Genomic DNA, 19,332 nt, shown 5'->3' on the forward strand with positions numbered 1-19,332 from the left:
GATGTGCGGAAGCTGCCAATGCTGATAAAGAGGTGATGAGAGACTAGAGTGAAGAGTAGCGGATCTTGCTCAAAGACCCCATGAAAACTGGAATTGGCAGTCAGACTCCTGAATGGGAGAGATGGCCCATTGGTACTAGATGGCTATATGAGGAAATATGAGTAAAAGAGTAACAATATCCTAATTGCATCAGTTAAATAAAACATGAGCTTTTATGATGCAACCAGTGAGGCTCGTAGTTTTAAAAAAGGCATGAATGTATCCCTCTATTTTTCGTATATAATTATTGGGGATATGAAAAAAAGTACTTTGAAGGAGATGAAAGTTCTTGGATTGAGATCACAGTGCCAAGATGTTAAATACTTTTTTATTATTATAAGTTTTATTAATTTTATACTATTTACATTCATATATTTATGAAACAATACGGTGGTTGGGTAATCAAAAGTAGACAATAAAATAAGTTATTTGTACATAGCTCAGGTTACATCAACAAAAATTCCTTCTCCGCTTCCCTTAGTTATAACATAGTCAAATTAATACATTTCTAATTGTGACCTAAATTGTGACCTAGTCAATTAAAAGAATTTTCAATATATTTTCACTAATACATATCCTGCTCTTAGGTTTTACCTAATTGCAATAAAATAATCTAGAGTAGCCTTTAATAAATAGAAGAAAGCTTACTTTTTGGGTAACCCACATTTCCCTATTTCAATAAAGAATAATTATCCTGTCTACAAAACTTACATTGTTCATTTAAAAACATTCTTATTTTTTCCAATAACGTCTATTTATTATCTTAATAATTCACCACTTATAACAAAATATGTTATATCTTTCCAAATTCTATAATATATATTGATTGTAATTACCAACTTTCCTTTAAAAGTTAAATACAAGATGAGTTTCTGTCTATATTATTACAACTAATATATTCTATATGTCATCTTAACCATTCATCAATTGTTAAAATACTATCTTTCATTATATCATTCCAAATTCTATAATATAGTTTCAAATTATATTCTAGAAGCTTAATTTTGTTTTCCCTTACAGATCTAAAATCTAAATATAAAATCAGTTAGATTTTGTTTAGAGATTCCCCTTAATCCATTAAAAGGTATTTTAAAACTCTATCCTTAGGAATCCCAAAAAAGAAACAAGTTCAGTTTTTTAAATCTAACTCTTGCCTTCCTTTTGTGCCAATCAGGCTTCCCTTTTGGCATCTTTAAATTCTCAAATGTATCTCCCTTTCTTCCTATACCCCTTATTTGAATCCAGGCAGAGCATCCAAATGTCAGTTTTGCAAAGAAAGTGTCCCCTTTGTAACCATTGAAGTTTTGCTTTAACAGTTCAGTTTTTGATGATTGATGTAATATAGTTGTCATTAGATCAGTCAGGTCTTTTTCTTCTTCCAATTCCATTTGGGTTAGGTAGAAAGTAGTAGCTGGTGTTGTGGTTGTCATTTGATTAGCTGAATTCTCAATATAGTGTATTTGAAGGCCTTTAATGTCTTCACTCCTAATGTTGCTTTTTTCAGGTGCTATTGCTTTTTGAGTTGTAAGTTTTGTAGTTAACATTGAAATTTGGACATTAAGGTTCTCTGTAGGTTGCATTTGTTGTTCTTTGAAGTCTCCTATTTTAGTGTTAGTTTCCACTTCTATTTGTTTTTGGATTGTCAGTTCCTCATTTAAGGTCATAGTTTGATTTGGTGGCTTTAAATTGTCGGATTTTTCTTGCAGTTTGGCTTTAATTTGCTCTGTCATTGCCAAAATCATGTCTAGTATCACTTTGTAGTTAAGTGGTGGGATATATCCATCCATTTCATTGTTGTTTGCAGCTAAATCTTCCATGGAGGCTAGTGTAATAAGAGTCAAAGGTTATCCACCTCTAAAAGAGTTGTTTTCAGTGCCAGGTGTTCTCACACTTATCTTTAAAAGTGATGTCAAGGACAGCTCTGTTATTCAGTCAGCTTTCACAGTAGAAAAAAAATACTTGCTGTACCAAGTTTCACCACAAGATGTCGTCAATACAATGTAATTTTCCCCCCAAATTAATATAAAACTTTTATAGCATTAGTCCATATTTTTTCCTTAATTCACAGCTTAAAGAGAAAATAGGGTAGTAGATCCCCACCAAAATTAGGAGCTTTTTAGTAAGTAGAGATAAAATTGCTTAATTTCTTTGCTGAATTACTTGATTTTCTTTTAAGGCTTTAAGGCTTTAAAATTTGTTCCCCAAGTATATAATTGCCTTTCTTTCAAAGGAGGGGGCGGCAATTTTCGGAAAACTTTCACAGGAAGGTGATTAGGGGAATGAGAAAGGTAAAGTCTCACCCAGGTCCTCCAGATTGCTTCTTAGTGCTAGGTAGTGCTTTTGGCTTTCGGCAGGGAGTGGCTTAATGATCGGCCATCTTCATGGCAGGTCTCTTCTTCAGGCCAAAGGAGCTGCTCCGGATTCAGGTGGAGGGCTGTCACCCTTCCATGATCACAGGGAGGGCCTCCTCGCAGTAGTCGCCCCTCCAGGGTGTTTTTTGACCCTTTTCAGGGTCCTCCAAGAAAGAAAGATCGGACGGCAGGGAGCGGACTCTTCCTGCATGTCCAGAAGCACCATGCGTGTGCCAACCGGAAGCCTCCCAAGATGTTAAATACTTGATATACTTAAAGGCTAACATTTCTGCCCTGGAAACTTAGAAGAAAAAAAAGAGCCACTCAATTGTTCTAGTTTTGCAGTAAGAAATAAGAACTGTTTTCCACAGAGAATCCCAGCACTGGGCCTGAGAGCATCAGGAGAAAAAGAAATCCCCCCACCTAAGATTTCAGGAATCTACACAGATGGGGACAGTGGATGAAAGGGAAGAATCTACAGTTGCTGTACAGCTCCCTTTTCCTGCAGATGGGGAGTGGGACCTTGCTGAAGTAACTTTTAAGACTTTAGTACTTGAACGTACTGATGGAAAATTAATAGAACAGCCTTGTAGACCCTTCTAGCCCATACTTTCTTTATACAAGGATATTTTAATTTCTTTAGTGATATTAAGTAGATCCTAATAGTTTGCTTTTGTTCGTTCAAGTGCCTTTTGGGTAAAAATATTGAATTGTTTTATTTTTTAAAAGTTTTCTCAATGGTATTACATCATATATTCAAGGAGTTTTTTATTAGTTTTTTTTTAAAAAAAATTCTTACCTGGCTTATTCTGTATTTCTAAATTTCCAAAATTCTGTGTTGCTCTTTTTTAAAAAAACACAAAGCAGTTGGCAAGGATTATACTTGTCTGTGCTAGCATGGAGGGATGTGGCTTTTGCAGAAGAAACACACATTGCCTGAGGCTCCATAACTTCGTTTGTTTTAAAATTTTCAGTGGAAATATTTGGCTGTGGAAGCACAATTCCAAGGGGCTGGTTTTGTATTACCAAGTCCAGTCAGGGATATCCCTGGTGAGAGAAGGTCAAAATAGTCAAGACAACATGACCATGAGGTCAAAAATTCATTCCTTTTTATTACCTTTGTGCAATGCATGTAAATAGGAGCAGAAGATTGATTTCATGGTTGTGGCTGCTGACTTCCTTTTTTTCCTTTTTTTGGCTCATCTCCAAAGACACTCCTAAGTCCAATTACAGGTTATCATAAATGTAATTATAACGCAGCTGTGTTTTTTTAAAAATCTGTCTCAAAAACATTATTAATTGGGAGGAGGCAGTGGTAAGATTGCTTTGGATAAAATGAAGACATTGAGATACCGAATATAGCATGCTGCAGATAAAATACAGTATGCTGTTTGATCTAAGCTATACAGACATAAAGCAGGGTCCTGGAATATTTGATAACTGCACAAAGTCCCAGGTTGGAAGTTATAATGTGAGTCAAAGCCCCAGAGAATCTTTTTGTTTCTCCAGTGTGGTCCAAAGTGGGTAAGTCCAAAAACGTTGGCCATTTGTTTGATATTTTACAGGATTCTTCGGATAATTGAAGGAATAATACAACCACTTCAAGATTGTACCCATTTCACTCTACTTGGAACCTGCAACTCTATCCCATGTGGGATTATGCAAAGTTTGGTACATCAATTTAGTGGAGCAAAGTTGCTTCCTAGGTTTATTTGTATTGATTCATCAGATTTCTACAGTCCCTCACCTAAATGACTTATGTTTTCATGAGGAAACAGCTTAAGGTCGTGTCCCACTGTTAACTATTAGCATATGCTACTGTAGTTTGAAAGGAGTCAGTATTATTTCTTTTTATTATTACTTTTCACTATTGAAGTTTCAACTGTTACAGGCCATTGTATGCTAATTTACTGGAAAATACCCATGGCTACATCAGTATCCATGGATAGGGTTATCACATACAGGCACATGCCTTGTGTTCATCTTAATAAGCTCATGAAGAAACTGTCTACATCTTTATAGAAACAGCAAACGTAAAGACAAGCAAAATTAGGAAAATCTTATAATTGAAGCAGAACTTTGCAAATTTGGCTACAAAAAAATTGTAAACTATTATGTGAAAGCATAATATTAAATGTTTTGTTGCACTTTGCTGCCATCTAATGATCATTCATTTCTGCAGCCCAGATGTGTTGTTAAGGAAAGCAATAGTTTGCAATGGGCAAGGTTTTGCCAAAAACTGGAAGTAAATGCCGTTTTTCAGTAAAACTGTCGTAAAATGTGGTAATATGACCATGGGACAATGCAGCCTGGTTGATGAGCACCTGGTGTGATCACATGACTGCAGGGGGGCAGTGACCATTGGACTGTCTAACTCAAGTCGTAAGTGCCCCCAGGGAGATCCATCATAACTCTCAATGGTCGCTACATTTATTTTATTTATTTATTTTATTGGATTTATATACCGCCCTTCCTTCAAGGAATGCCCATATACTGGTGGTTGCTCCCTTCGAAAGCTGAAATCTATTGCTCCCAGAGTTTCTTGATGCCAAGAACCAACAGTTAATCTGGAGCAGCTTGCCTGGATAGAAGCAACTTGCCTTTTGAACAAGACACCTTAGACCTCCACGGAATATTTCTATAACTAATTATTTCACAAAAATAATCCCAAAGTGTCTTATAGCACCTATAGACCAACCCTAATGGCCTGAATATTTACCAAAAAGTAAATCTCCTCATAACTAGTGGGATGCATTGCAAACCAGTGTGTGGAGGATTGCAGTCCTGCCCCTCAAGGACCAAAGGACCTTTTTTTTCAGATCAAAAAGAAAAAAAGCAACCTACATTTCTGTTCATCATCTGGTTGACGACCTGGATCACCATCTTCTGTTTTGACATACTGCTCCAGTTGGGTTAGTAGATCTTCTCTTTTCAGGGTTTTGAGCAGCTGTCTTAAAACCCCTACATCATTGGATGCAATTTTTTCCTGTTCCATGAGAATGACGAAGAGCTCACACTGTTCACATCCTCAAGGGTTTTTTTGTCAATATAGCTCCGGCAAAGAAATTTAAGATCTTCAAGCTCTGTGGGCGACAAGGCCCTTGAAAATGAATTCAGAAATCCAAAAAGGGATCCATTCCCGGAAACCTATAAAGAATACAGGGAAGGTTCAGAAGGTTTTGTTGAGAGTCAAACTTCAGGCACAGTTAAAAAAACAAACATTCTCTCTTGAATGCCAATTTCCTCTTTTCCGAAGTACGCAACTTCTAATTATCAGAACTCTTGGCAAAGCAGAATCCTAAAACGAAAACTACAAGATCTTGAAAAACGTCTCCCTGTCTATTTCTTCAGGCGAAATGCGTCTTTCCCTCCAGCCAACTAGCCTGCAGATTTCTATTTTCACAATGCATCCGGTTCGATCCTTAATGATATATTTTTTGACTTTTCTTAAAGTGTTCCAGCTAAGCTTTTGCGCGATCCAGAGATATGCTCTTTTAAAAATCTGGATTTTTAAAAAGAAAAAGCAAAACCTTGCAACTTGCTTCCTGCTTCCATGACTTTGCCTTCACAAAAGGAAGAGGTTGCCCGGAGGACGCTCCTCTGCTCCGGAACTTTCTGAAGGGGTCTCTCTGGATGGTGGCAGTGCTGCCCATCTTTTACCACCAACATGTTAAATCTGCGCACTGTTTGATTCTGTAGGTGTTGAAGGCGTTGCAGGCGTACAGAAGAGTGGAGATAAATTGATTGCTTTTAATAGCTATATAATAGTGGTGGCTCAGTGGGTTAGGATGCTGAGCTTGTTGATCAGAAGGTCGGCAGTTTGGCGGGTCAAATCCCGAGTGCCGCATAGCAGAGTGAGCGCCTGTTACTCGTCCCAGCTTCTGCCAACCTAGTAGTTTGAAAGCACGTAAGAAAAATAGGGACCACTACGGTGGGAAGGTAACAGCGTTTCATGCGCCTTTGGTGTCTAGTCATGACGGCCACATGACCATGGAGATGTCCTCGGACAAGACTGGCTCTTCAGCATTGAAACGGAGATGAGCACTGGCCCCTAGAGTTGGAAACAACTAGCACGTGTGTGCGGGGGAACCTTTACCTTTACCTTACCTAGCATTAGCATGTTTTAAAGAGGGCTGATATCACCTGCCTGCTGATCTAAAAGTATTTCTGTTTTATTAAAGAGCCCGCATTAATTCATCAGTTACTGTAATGAATCTTCAAAGAATTCACTGTTTGTCTTAGTTAGTTCTTACTTTGCGTTGATTTTTACTTAAAGATTCAGCTCTGCCTTTACTGGAGCTCGACAGACGTTTCCAGGTGAGTTTTGAGGAGGAAATGGTGATGGTAGTATTGGGTACAAAATGCCACCCTTTGGGAGCTTCTAGTATTCTCAGCCAGAACACAAGGCAAAGGTTGAAGTTTTCTTAAGCTGAGCTTAATTCTTGGGGACTGTGGACCCACACATGTACCATCAGTATCAGCAGTATACAGCATCAGGACGGTAATGGTGCCATTGGAGTCTTTCTGGTTTTCTGAATTTCCTAGTCTAGCACACTGCTTGTCAACCCCAGCAAGCTGAAGTTTTGTGGACTTCAACTCTCAGAATTCTGCAGCCAGCATACAAATTCAAGTTGGTGAGGTTGAACCACAACTGGTCTAGCTCGCAGCCCTGGGGCTCCCTTGACGTCCCCCTTGGACTTAAGAACACAAGGGAACCCTTGTCAGTCAAGGAACTTCAAAAACCTTGTGGTGTTGAAGTATAAACCAGGTATTTTTTTAGATTAGGTACATTCTGTTTGTTTATTCAATATTTATTTCAGTATTTGCGATAGTATCATGGGACCTTGAGGTACTAACAATTGTTACCATCCAAGATGTGTAATCCTAATTCATTCTACATTAGAAATGTAGTAGGTATTAACACAGGATCCCCAAGCATATTTCAAAACAAAAAAAATGAGGCTATTGCAGGCATCTTCTCAGCTGCATGAAGAATTATCTCTACAAATTATGCTGTGGCTATTATATTCCTGTTCTCCTAGAAGGAAAGTACTGGTGCAGACTTTCACAGTGAGTGCCAGTCCAATGGTGATAAGTTTCTGGGCTAATAGGCCATGATCTAATTATCTGATATAATTTCCACGATATCGTTTTGATGCTACTTTAGCTGCTTATTTACCAGATTTCCAGTATTTCAGTTAAGTCTCTTTTAGGCTAAATTCAAATTGATCTCCATAGTATTTACCTACCCTTATCTTAGCTTGTAAATATTTATTATAATTTGACTCTAAAGGATTGTTAGAATACAGTGGATGAAGAAAGAACATTTGACTCCAGATTCCAAATTCAGCTCAGAGCAAAATGAATACCCTTCCCCCAAATGGGAAACTGGTCATGTTCCAGATGTTGAAGAATTGCAATTTACAGAATTCCTCCCACTGGCATTGCTGGGCAGCTCAGCCAGAAACTATATATAAGGATAAATAATTTAAGAAGCAATGCACCTAAGGCTGCTTCATCTGACAAGAATATGTAAGATGTACTTGTTAAAGAGCACTTGCATTGCTGGAGAAAGTAAACTGGATATAATGAAGGGGATTTTAAACGGTGAAAGTAAGTTTGGTTTGCAAGAAAAGTAGTCTGTCCTTATATAAAGTGGTATCTGCTGAAATCCAGGAGAGGGAGCTCATCAAGTTAGAAATGACAGGAATCTCTCTCTCTCTCACACACACACACACACACAAGCTCATGTATGAGACAGACAAACACAAATGCAAGTTTAAATGATAAAATCCTCAGTAATAAATTGAGATATGCTGAGATTTATGTACCGGCTGCTGCTTTAATCTTCCCTTTGTGCAAAACAACAAAGGAGGAAGCCACAGGCACCCGTATTTCCCCAGGTATAGCAATATATGTAAAGAAATCAGTTACTACTGAACTAAAAGTCTGGAAAAAAACCCTAATTCTGAATACATGGTTGGTTCTGCTGTATGCTGTTATGTGATCAAATTCTTATTCTGACTTGGTATGCTTTCACTGTCATGAGTCATCTCCCCGTCTCAGGAAGAGCAAACAATTTTGCTTTGTTAACATTCTGTGTATAAGCCCTGCCCATTCCCAGAGTGTGTGTTATCTTCAGTTCTATCAATACATTGTACAGGATATGACGTCATGATTATTCATACTTATCCAGGTTAATACATTAAAATTAATAGTATACGTCTGTCCCATTCTCCCTACCTTTTAAAATGGAAATTATTGCTGTTTTAGCAATTCCATCTTTCATATTGAAGCTCAAATATAAGCATCCTGTATACAAAATGCATGCCAAGCATGTATTGCCATTTGCCAAATTCTCAAAATATACATGTCACCTACTAATATTACCAATAGTGCAGTATGACTATTCACACAACTTTGAAGCATTGGCATGGGAATGCATTACTAGGTGAAAGTTACAACACTAGATAAGCCAAATGAGTAACTTTTATTGCTTAGCTTTATTTTGTACATCCTGCCTTACCTAATGACAGGTAACATTTAGATCAGTATAGCTGATTTTCTTTTCTCTTCATTAACTTTTATCTATTTTAAAGAGCACTGCATCTGGTCAGCCATAAAAAGAGGTAAATTACTTCAGAGTAGGCTTCAAAATCCCATCCATTCCAGCCAGCACCCCAATCCAAGGTCAGCCATGAAGTTAGTGTAGCAACAGTATTTCTTTGTTATGCAATTTGAGAAGTTTTCTTGTTGCAGGTAAGTTCAACCGTGTTATTGCTAAAACTATGTTTTGGGTGTAACAAATCATACAGCTTACATCAATTTATTCTTAGTATAATAATATTCAGTGTGAATTTAATCTTCAACTGAAATTCCCATTGTTGCATGATTATTACTGCATTTACATTCTGTATCTAATAATCATATGATCTTTGACTTATCCAGTTTCTGGATCATACTTCTTCAGCAATTTATAAATAAGACCCAGATTCCCAGAAGATACTTGGGTTACATATATGATTTTAAATTCAGTCACGTGTTAAGTCCCCCCCTTATTTCTCCAATTCTTTTAATTCTGTACTTAATTGAAAATATTGAAACTAGTCACATAGATTAAGTCATTGTAAAGTAGGAGTCTCAAAATATTTTCTTTTTTTATTAATAATAAATCTTGCAATCTAATCATTATCTTTTCACTGAGCAAATGTCTTTATGCTTTCCTCTTCATAAAATAAACCTTTAATAATAAAGCAATGGGGGAAAATGCTGAATATATTTATTTTCCTTATTTATCCCAGCCATTCAATACATTATTATTGCACTATCAGCTCTAAATTGTATATTTTGGTTTGAACCAATCTGGAGATGTTTGTGCAAACATTTGTCCCTTCCATAGAAGTGGCCAAGTGCTAAGTTCCCTTTGTAAACCGTGTTAAGCATGAAGTTACAGTTTAAAATTTGAAGCCATTCAAATCTCGCAAAATCTTTTTATTGGGACTATATGTAGTCCATTACATGTATTGTATATGCAAACATTTCTTGTTTATGCATATCTATTGTTAGATTTTTCCAGATCTGAGATTTGAATTCTTACATCTTATGTTTGTGTGTGTACATATAAACATGCAGGGGCAAATAGATGTTAAATCAAATGTTTCAGCAAGATTTTTTCAGCCATATTCTATTTTCAATCCTGTTTAACAATTGCTTTATCAACAACCAATAACTCTCATCTTTCCCGTTTAATAAATTCAGTTTTAATCTCAGTTCAAACCAGTTTGTCTGGTTTTGCAAGGAGGTTTGTGCAAGGAGCTTGGCTACTCAGTGGAAGATTTTTGTATGAGACAGTTTCCTATGTTTTTCTAACCCTTATCTATAAAATAGCTATAGAGCAAAATAGATTATATGTTCTGAATTTAGAAAGCTATAGATTTGATGCCTTATTTTTCTAGGTGGGGTGAAGAGCTACTTGCAGTGTTAACCGGCTCCGGGGTCCCTGCATGGAGTTCAGGATTTGCTACACTTGATACTCTAATAGAGATAATACCATTCTATGTCACAGCAGAGGGCGGCTTGACAGTATGATCTTCTTTTGGAACCACTGCATGTAAGTGGAGCTGATTTCAGTATATTTTTCTGCTGCTGCTGTTAGGCACCTTACAATTTTAAAAAAGTAAGAGCAATAAAACAAGACAAAAAGATCATGAACGTCTGGAAGCAACAAACAGAACACGCCAAGGAAAAACTGACAGGGACTCAACCTTACACCCAGGCCTGGGAGTAAAGCCAAATTTTCAAAGACTTAAAACATCTTGAGGTTAGGTGCTGCAGGCTTTCTAGAGGAATGCATTAAAGTAGAAGGAGCAGTTATGTATGTATGTATGTATGTTCGACTAAATCAAAGCAAACTGGTGATCAAGAAAACCATGATACAATATAGACGAACCCTGTACGTATTGTGTTAACTTAAGAAAGTTATATGGAAGAAAAATAGCTTCTGTATATTCCGCAAAGTTATAAAATAAGGCTAAACACAGCAGTAAACTCTGAATGGGTATGAACCCAAAAGACTGGATTCAGGGCTAAGCTTGTAAGCTGCCCTGAGTCTTCGGAGAAGGGCGGGATATAAATGGAATTAAAATAAATAAATAAATAAAAAATATCTCTGTCTGTGAAATCATGGCAATCTGAAAGAGCCTGAACACTGCCTTTCTGTTGTGTGTGTGTGTGTTTGGTACTTGTGATGCATTTTTAGGACAATACCAGGAACTCTACTGTATATATTGCCATGTTCATGTTCGTCATGGATATAGCAATAGCATTTCAAGTAAGGTGGTGGTACAGTTAGTTAAATTTATCAGCACGTGGCTCTCCAGATATATTGGCTCATTTCTATCTTGCTAGATGGGGAAATTACTTGAGTTTTCTGCCGCAGCGTCTATCCTTTAGCCCTCCAGGGTAAGATCTAACCCCAACATCCTATCTCTCTGTAATTGGCTCTGCAAATTGACCTGAGGATCCAATGGGTGAATTCAACTTAGGAAGTGGCTGCTAAATTGACAGCAGACTCCCCCTGTCTGCTCCCCACATAACCCCCCTTTTTAACCAGTCATATTGATGTATTTTCTGTTTTCTTTTTCCTTATTTGTTTCCTTGTTCTATTATTTTACTTTCACTTGTTTAAACTTTCTCTTTATTTCTTTGGGTTTTTTTTATAGTGGTGAGCCGCCTAGAGTACTTCATGGTGAGATAGGAGGCAAATAAATTTGATAATAATAATTATGGGACTCGACACCAATTTCTACTGCATAAAACTCTATTATGCTTACTTGATTAGATGATGTCTCATTCTCTTTTATTCATCACAAACTATTTTCCCCTGACAAGTGTCACCCACCGTTAATGATTCTTACTACTTCCAATCTGAATTGTTTTTATGAAAAGGAATTAGATGGAAGAAGTGACGAAATATAGAATAATTATATATGGAAAATATTTCTTGGACCACCCATTCAATTCTGGGCAAAGATCAGACAAGGAAAGCCTTATCTGGAAGCACCCCAAACCTCAATTTTGAAAATCATTGTATATAGGAAGATCTTCCAGATGAAAAGAAGTAACAGTGAATGTGTGTCCCAGGACAATGGTGCGAAATCGAATTTGAGTCGATCACCAGGACCAGAGATTTTCTCTTCCAAGCTGTCTCAGAAGTAAGTGTTCTCAACACTTATTGAAATACTGAAACATAAAACCTTTTTCAATTGACATATTACATATCTTCCACACCATTCTCTCTTCTTCAAATGAATGCAGAATGGCACAGAATGGCATTTTGTGAGAAAGTTTAAACGAATATTAGTTATACAAATAAATATTCAACAAAAAACTAGAGAGCTTTAGTATGCATTTACTTTTCTTTAAAAAAAAAGAGTCCATGAAAAGGAACATTATATAATTTTCTAGATACAGCATTATATACAAAACCTTTTTCAAAAAATGCAGTACAAAAGAAACTATAAAACAATCATAAGCAGTCATTATTTTTTATGATCTCAAAAATGAACATTTCTAAGTATATAGTTCTTATATTTATAGGAATGTCAGTATTATGCCAACATTTTAAGATTACATTTTACGTTTCTTTTAGTTTCAGACTCTCCCCCTGACTAATTTGGGCTATCTATGTCAACTTCATGTTCATAACCTATGAAATGAACTTAACATTTTTTGTACAGTACATTTTTCCTAATTTCTAGTAAAACTAATTGAGATATAATAGTTCAGTATAAATTATACCTGAATTTATATTAGCTAGGAAGACTAACAGTAATAGAAAAACTAGAGAAGGATTAACTGTTGATTTTGAAAAGAAGTAAATTACATCCTACCTTATTATTTTCTTGATTCCCTTATAGTCATGCCCATTTACAACCACAATCTGTTTACAACTGTAACTTGTTTTCCTCAATGTTTTTAATTTTTGTTTTGGCTAATTAAGGAAAATGAAACCAGCCTCTATCTTAATACTGAATGTTCTTAGCTGCTGTAATGTTGCATAAAGCTGTATTTACAAACAGAATTTGTGACAAAATTCCTGATAAGAGCGAGTTCTGATTTTCATCTTTCCTGTTCAAAGAACATTCATAAGTAGAGCTGCAACAGTGCTTCAGATATGAAGGAGAAAAAAAAAAGTGTGAATGCTTATGTACCCACATCTGTAACTTCTTAAAGCAGCTATGTCTTTCCTGGGATTGTGTAGTTGCCCACTACTATTGCAATGCAATTCAAAATTTATTGGAGAAGTAGATTTTGCGGATAAGGGCTACATGCATGCTTTGCAGGCTCTTATGAACCCTATCCCTTTCAAATGCTAAGTGCTACTATTATTCAGTAGTCTGCTCTGCTAAAAAAAAATTGGGTTAATTATTGTAATTAATAATTCTCAGTAGTACTTTTTTTTATAAATTGCTTCAAAAAAGTTGGGTAATTGAATTCATAATTATATAATTGGTGCAAAATTGGCTTTTGTTGAAAATAAACTTATCCTGATATTGTGATTAGTGAGTCTATGAGTATGTTTGGTGCTAGGGGAGATTGAACAGGCGCTCAAAATGCAGTGACAGAAACTGTAAGTTATGGATCTATATCTGTATGCATAAATGTTTATTTACATTAGGAAATATATGAACTTACTGAAGGTTGGAACAGATTAAGCTTTAAATCCTACTGTGTGGCATCACATCTAATACAAAACATTTTTTAACTATTGCAAGAGGAAACAAACCTCCATCTGCATCAAGTAACAAAAAGAAATGTATCCAAAGTATCTTTGGATAGGACACTTTGGCATCTGAAATTCGTTGAATGCTTGCATATTTAAATCCAAATTCATGCATATAGGTCAGTATATAAACATAAATTGTTTTACTTTGTATAAGGCTCTTAGCATAGCTAAAACACATTTATTGGATTATATCAAATATTTTCTTCCATGGATTCTATGTCAAGAAAGATAAGGCTAATTACCTTTATAATAAAAGACTAATATGATTTTAAAATAAATGACATTCCTGCAGTTCAGTTTACAAGAAGCAGTTATAAACAAAAGATAAGCCCTTTATTTAGAATAATCTTTGGCAAGAGTATTATGTTTGGACAAAATTTCATTAACATAATACATTTTCACTTACAGAGAATCTTGGATAAATTATATTTAAAAAGAACTGAATTCATTTATAATTTATATTAAAACTAATAAATATGGCAAAATTGTGATTTTACATTAAATAAATTTGCAACAAATTTTTAAAATTGAAATATAACAGTCTTGGGCATTTGCTTTTTGAATAAACCACACAGTAGGCTTACTTGCAATATATTATCAAACTAGATTAGTCATCTATACTACATGACTAATTTGGTATATTTTATGATGTCCTTATAATGAGGCAAACTGTTATGTAAAATCATGCATTCATGAAATCTGCATGGCTAAAGTATTAGACTCTTGCGCAGGTTTTACCTTTTGGACAATGTAGGTAAGACTGAATAGATGGATTGTCAAGGAACACACATATTGTGCCGGTACCTATAATTCTGATTTTGATTTCACACCTTCATTGGCTTATCTCTCTTTAAACCATATGTTTTCAGCAGTTAATTACCCTGCTTCTAGGTACGTGGTCAATCAGTTCCTTGATGGGAGAGTGTCCACAAATACTAGGGCTACAACCTAGACTTGAATGTTGAAAAAGCCCAAATTCAAAAATCATCCCAGAAGATGGCAATGGCAACCCACTTCAGTACTGCTGCAACAAAGCCACATAGGGTCAAAACCATCACTAGACATTGAGTGTGACTCCAAGAATGCTCTGCTTTTTATCCTAAGTAAAAGGATTGATATACTAATTGTAACTGAATCTTGGCAAAGGTCTTCCAGGTTTTGAATTTATAATCCAGATCTGTCTCTTGGATTACCTTGAAAGGAATGTTGTCGTGTTCCTTGGCTGCCTAGACCCTGTCAACAATGCTGTTTGTCTTCAAAAGTTTGGCAGAACCGAAGTATGTGAAGATTGCGTAGAGACAATTAATTTATTTTTCCTATTCCTTCATTTCTCAAATCAGACGCTTGCTGTCAAGAGTCTAATGATACTGCTGGGTCTTCAACATGAATAAAGAAGCAAATACTGCATGCTGATTTTTATCAGGAAGACAATGAAGGTTGAACATCTTTTATATATTTGTCCATGATATATACTTTTATACATAATGAAAATCATACAGGTTCCCAGTTGGAACTATTTTAAAGAGACAAGGACAAACTATGAAATGTACAAACATGACCTTCAGACCTGATGAGAGCCATGTATAGATTTGTTCATACTTGCCATCCATATCAACAGGTAAGGCCCTGTGCATTCCTTCTTCTACCTTGGTTTGCTGATATAAAGGCAACTTTTAAAGTGAAAATTGGCTTTAAGGACTTTGATATGCACAGAACTGCATTACAATATGATGTTGTGGCAAGTCTTAGGATTCAATGACACACAGTAATTGGATTGCTATTCATAGGTTCCATGAATTTCCAGGAAAAACTTTGTTATATCAAAATCTGTAATGTATTTGTTTTTTTCTATTCACCAATTTGGCTTGCTGGTTTTCTATAACATTCATTTCTACCTTCCTTCTCCTTGAATTGTTCTATTGCTTTCTAAGATTGCAAGGATTATAAACTGCTCCTCCATTACCCTTCCAAAGCAGGCTTAGTGCTAATTAAAATATTTAGCTATTTGAAGAGGAAAAATAAAGCTGGGGTCCATTAGAAGTCCATACTATTCAACTTTTCATGGTCATTTTTGGATGCCCAGTGACTAGTGATGGGCATAGGAGAACTTTCCTTTGAAGCTTACTGAAATGCTTCTTAATTCTGCTAACCCCTTTCACTTTCTTATTTTTAATCTTATATGAATATCTTTTAAAAAATATAATGTAAAAAGAAACAAGAATAAAATGCCACTTATCTACTGTCACTATAATTTAATGTTATCACTAGTAGATACACCTAGCACCTTCAAGATACTTCCATGCAATTTACTAGCATTGCATAAAAGTAATAACTTTACATGGTTGTATATCTGCTACATTAATTTCCTGTGTTGCCTCTGAACAATTGCACCAATTAATTAATATTCTACTTTTCATTTGTTAATCTATTCTCAGTAGATGATATAATCTCTTTTTAAAGACATAACTTGGTACTTGTGAATTGTATGGCACCATATTTACTTTTTTCTGTTCTGAAGAATCGTGATCCAATTTTCATAAAACGAGTCTAGTATTATGAAAGGACAAAATTGCACATCTCTATACTGGCTCCATGATACTCAAACCTTATAACCTCTATAATATATATCTACTAAGAGAGGAAAAAGGCCCATATTTCACTGGAATGGTGCTCAAATAAATTCTTTGAACATTTCAATGTGAAAGAGAGCAAGACAAATGAATCAGACTTGCCAAAGGCAGAGAAGTTGTAGATATGGAAAGGAATAATAGAAATGAGCTGCTGGGCCAAATTACTTAATATATAAGAGATTATGAGCTACAACAGCCCTCTCATCAGTGAAGTGACAGGATCACATTGTTTTAGAAAGATGTAATGTCCTTAAATATAGTATTGTGGCATTACTGAGCAGAGGTGACATAGAACCATAATTGGGAGCACATTTATTTAATACGTTCCTTCAGCAACAAAGATTCTAGGTAAGTGGTGAGCAGTGCAATTTGCTAGTATTTTGTGTGTGCGTGCGTGCATGCGTGCATGCTCTTGACTTAGGACACTTTTTCTTCAAAGGTCCCTCAGTGTTTGGGGAAATTGTGTTGATGCTAATATTCTTCTTGTTCTCTGGGGGTCCCCTCTGGAATGTGCACTAGACACTTTGAATTACTAAACTAAATGTCCTTGCACAAATAGTTCATCTCTCATAGAAGAAGATATGAAAGACAATAGAGTGATTTGCTTTCGTTAGTGTTGAGACTAAGATTACAGTGATTTGAGTCTGACCATTCTTTTCACTAGAGTAAATGAAATGAAGGTGGAGGTGATGAACTGAGGCAAGAATCTCAAATGGAAAACAAAATACTTTTGCTCCTGCATTCACTTGGGAGAAAATGCAGGGTATTCAGCCTATCATCAAGGAAACTCAACAGGATTTCTGCTTGTAAAAAAGTCGGCAGATTCAAGTCAAAACTTTGTTGCCACAGCCTTGCAAAAAGCATTCCCCATTATATTTATTATTATTGTTATTATTAGCATATTGCAAGACCCCAGATGTAGCTTCTCAGGAATGGGGAACTTATTACTATTCCAATACTTGTAGTTTGGTTCATACATTTTATCCTATTTTAATAAATACGCTAATATAAAATTCTGAGAGAAGAGTCTACAGAATCCTATTTCCTTTTAAAAAATAAAACAGTGATAGCTCTAAGCTAACTATGCAAGTTACCTATCTATTTATATATATAAAAAAATCCCTGCATTATTTTTGTGCAAAAAAGGAAAGAAAATAAAAAAGAAAACTTGTCAGAAATAGAATATGGTCCTCCCTGTTCGTAAGAACATTATTTCTCACATAGATAAAAGCAAAACTGTCACATATGCTTAAACATGCACCAGGTTGTATGAAGTTCTATCATGTAAATATTGGCTGCTTTATGAATGGAATGCCCCAGTGTAAAACAATGTCTTCTTCTATACCTCAACATGGCATGAGTGACAGGAAGACACACTCCCTCTATGGCTCATTGATGACCTGGGACTGTGACTGTTACAGTTTTCACCTCTCCTTTGATCCTTGTCCCTCCAGTTTTCTAGCAGCTGCAGCTTTCCTTGCTCTTCTTTCATGAAAACTTCTACCATGAGAACTTTCTCCTTGTGAATCTGCTGACTAATGTCCTTGGGAATGTCTGGAATAATCCAGTCAACAAAGTCACTCATAAACATAACCAAATTCTGAAAAATAAAAATGAAAGAGACAATATTAATCAAGTCAAAATTATGGCCTGGCTAAAAAGTTTTTTTTACAGAATTTATATGTAGCTTATTAAAGATTCATCTATATTTGTGATTCCTAAGTATGCATCAGTACAATGCATAGACATAGGCTTAATTCCAGAGATCAGTAGTCCTCAATTTACCGGTATAACCATAATTGTACAGTAGTCCTCAATTTATAACCATAACTGAGCCAGAAATTTTGGTCATAAGTTGTGACAGTCATAAACTCGGTGATCACACAACCATGCCAATTTCACAACCTTTTTTGCAGCAGTTATTAAGCAAACATGCTGGTTGTAAAGTGAATGCAGGGATCATAAAGTAAATTTCATGGTTGTTAAACAAACCATTGTTTATTATGAGGTGTTTTTTTGCTGGAAATTGGAAGTAAACATCTCTTCCTGGAAAAAATGTAAATTATAGCCACATGAGCTTGGGATGCTACAAATGGCCATAAATGTGGGTTGGTTGCTGAGCACCCAAAATGTGATCACATAACCATGGGGAGGGCAGGGCCCCACCACAAATGTCAGAATACTGAATACAGGTTGTAAGTTGCTCACGAATGAAGGCGAATATACGTGTCCAAGGATAATGCTGCAGGATCTAATTGGGCTCAGTCACCAGGACCAAAGGTTTTGTCTTTTGAGCTTTTGGACAAGTTCCCTGAGGATGGGCTCCAGCACAAGTCGAAAAGCTTGGAAGACTAAACCTCTGGTCCCGGTGGCTGACCCAGATTGGATCCTGTAAGTTGCTTTTTCAGTACCTATCATAACTATTACCAAGTGAACCGTCATTAAGTCGAGCATTGTAAACAACATGTTGGCTTGCAAGACAGCATCTAGCTACAATCTCTAGTTTTCACAGAAAATTTTCTATCTGAGGGAAAATGGCTTTGACTGCACTCTGGTATGCTGAATAAATGTGCCAATAGAGACCCGTGTGTTCTTAGTGTTAGTAGGAAATACTAACCTTAGTGAGCCTTAGTGAAAGAAACAATGACAAATTATATGAATGTGGGATGAATCCTTGTTTCTGTATTTATGAATTTTCTGTATTAACATATGAATCCTACTCCAATACTTTCTTGCTTTATCACACATCCACCATAAATGGTAAAACATCCCCTCTTGCCTTTACATTTCCAACCGTCATTTGAAATACCTTTATACATTTTTTGATAACTTATCTGGTGTTATGTACCAATTTTACATCATCTTGTAAAAGTTTTCTTTTAGATTATAATTTAATGTAAATTTTAATCCTTTATTCCACATATTTTCCCATTGTTCAAGCATTATATTATACCCCAAATTCCTTGCCCACTGAATCATACAATGTTTTACTTCTTCATTTTCCAATTTAAATTCAATAATATTT

At 35.7% G+C, this 19,332-nt stretch overlaps 1 protein-coding gene across 5 annotated transcripts in view; it reads right to left on the reverse strand.

Annotated features, from left to right (window-relative positions):
* Positions 1 to 12,293: 12,293 nt before the first annotated feature.
* Positions 12,294 to 19,332, reverse strand: part of ANO1 (anoctamin 1) — a 177,473-nt gene continuing 170,434 nt past the window's right edge. For 4 of the 5 annotated variants that reach the window (XM_083355211.1, XM_083355209.1, XM_083355212.1 and 1 more), the window contains one exon: positions 12,294 to 17,907. In XM_083355211.1, the coding sequence (XP_083211337.1) occupies positions 17,647 to 17,907 (261 nt within the window). In that variant the 3' untranslated portion in view covers positions 12,294 to 17,646. The remainder of the gene's footprint in view (positions 17,908 to 19,332) is intronic. The other variant, XM_083355213.1, reaches the window with a different exon arrangement.

The sequence above is a fragment of the Vipera ursinii genome (assembly GCF_947247035.1).
Source record: "Vipera ursinii genome assembly, chromosome: 1".
NCBI classification, from domain to species: domain Eukaryota; kingdom Metazoa; phylum Chordata; class Lepidosauria; order Squamata; family Viperidae; genus Vipera; species Vipera ursinii.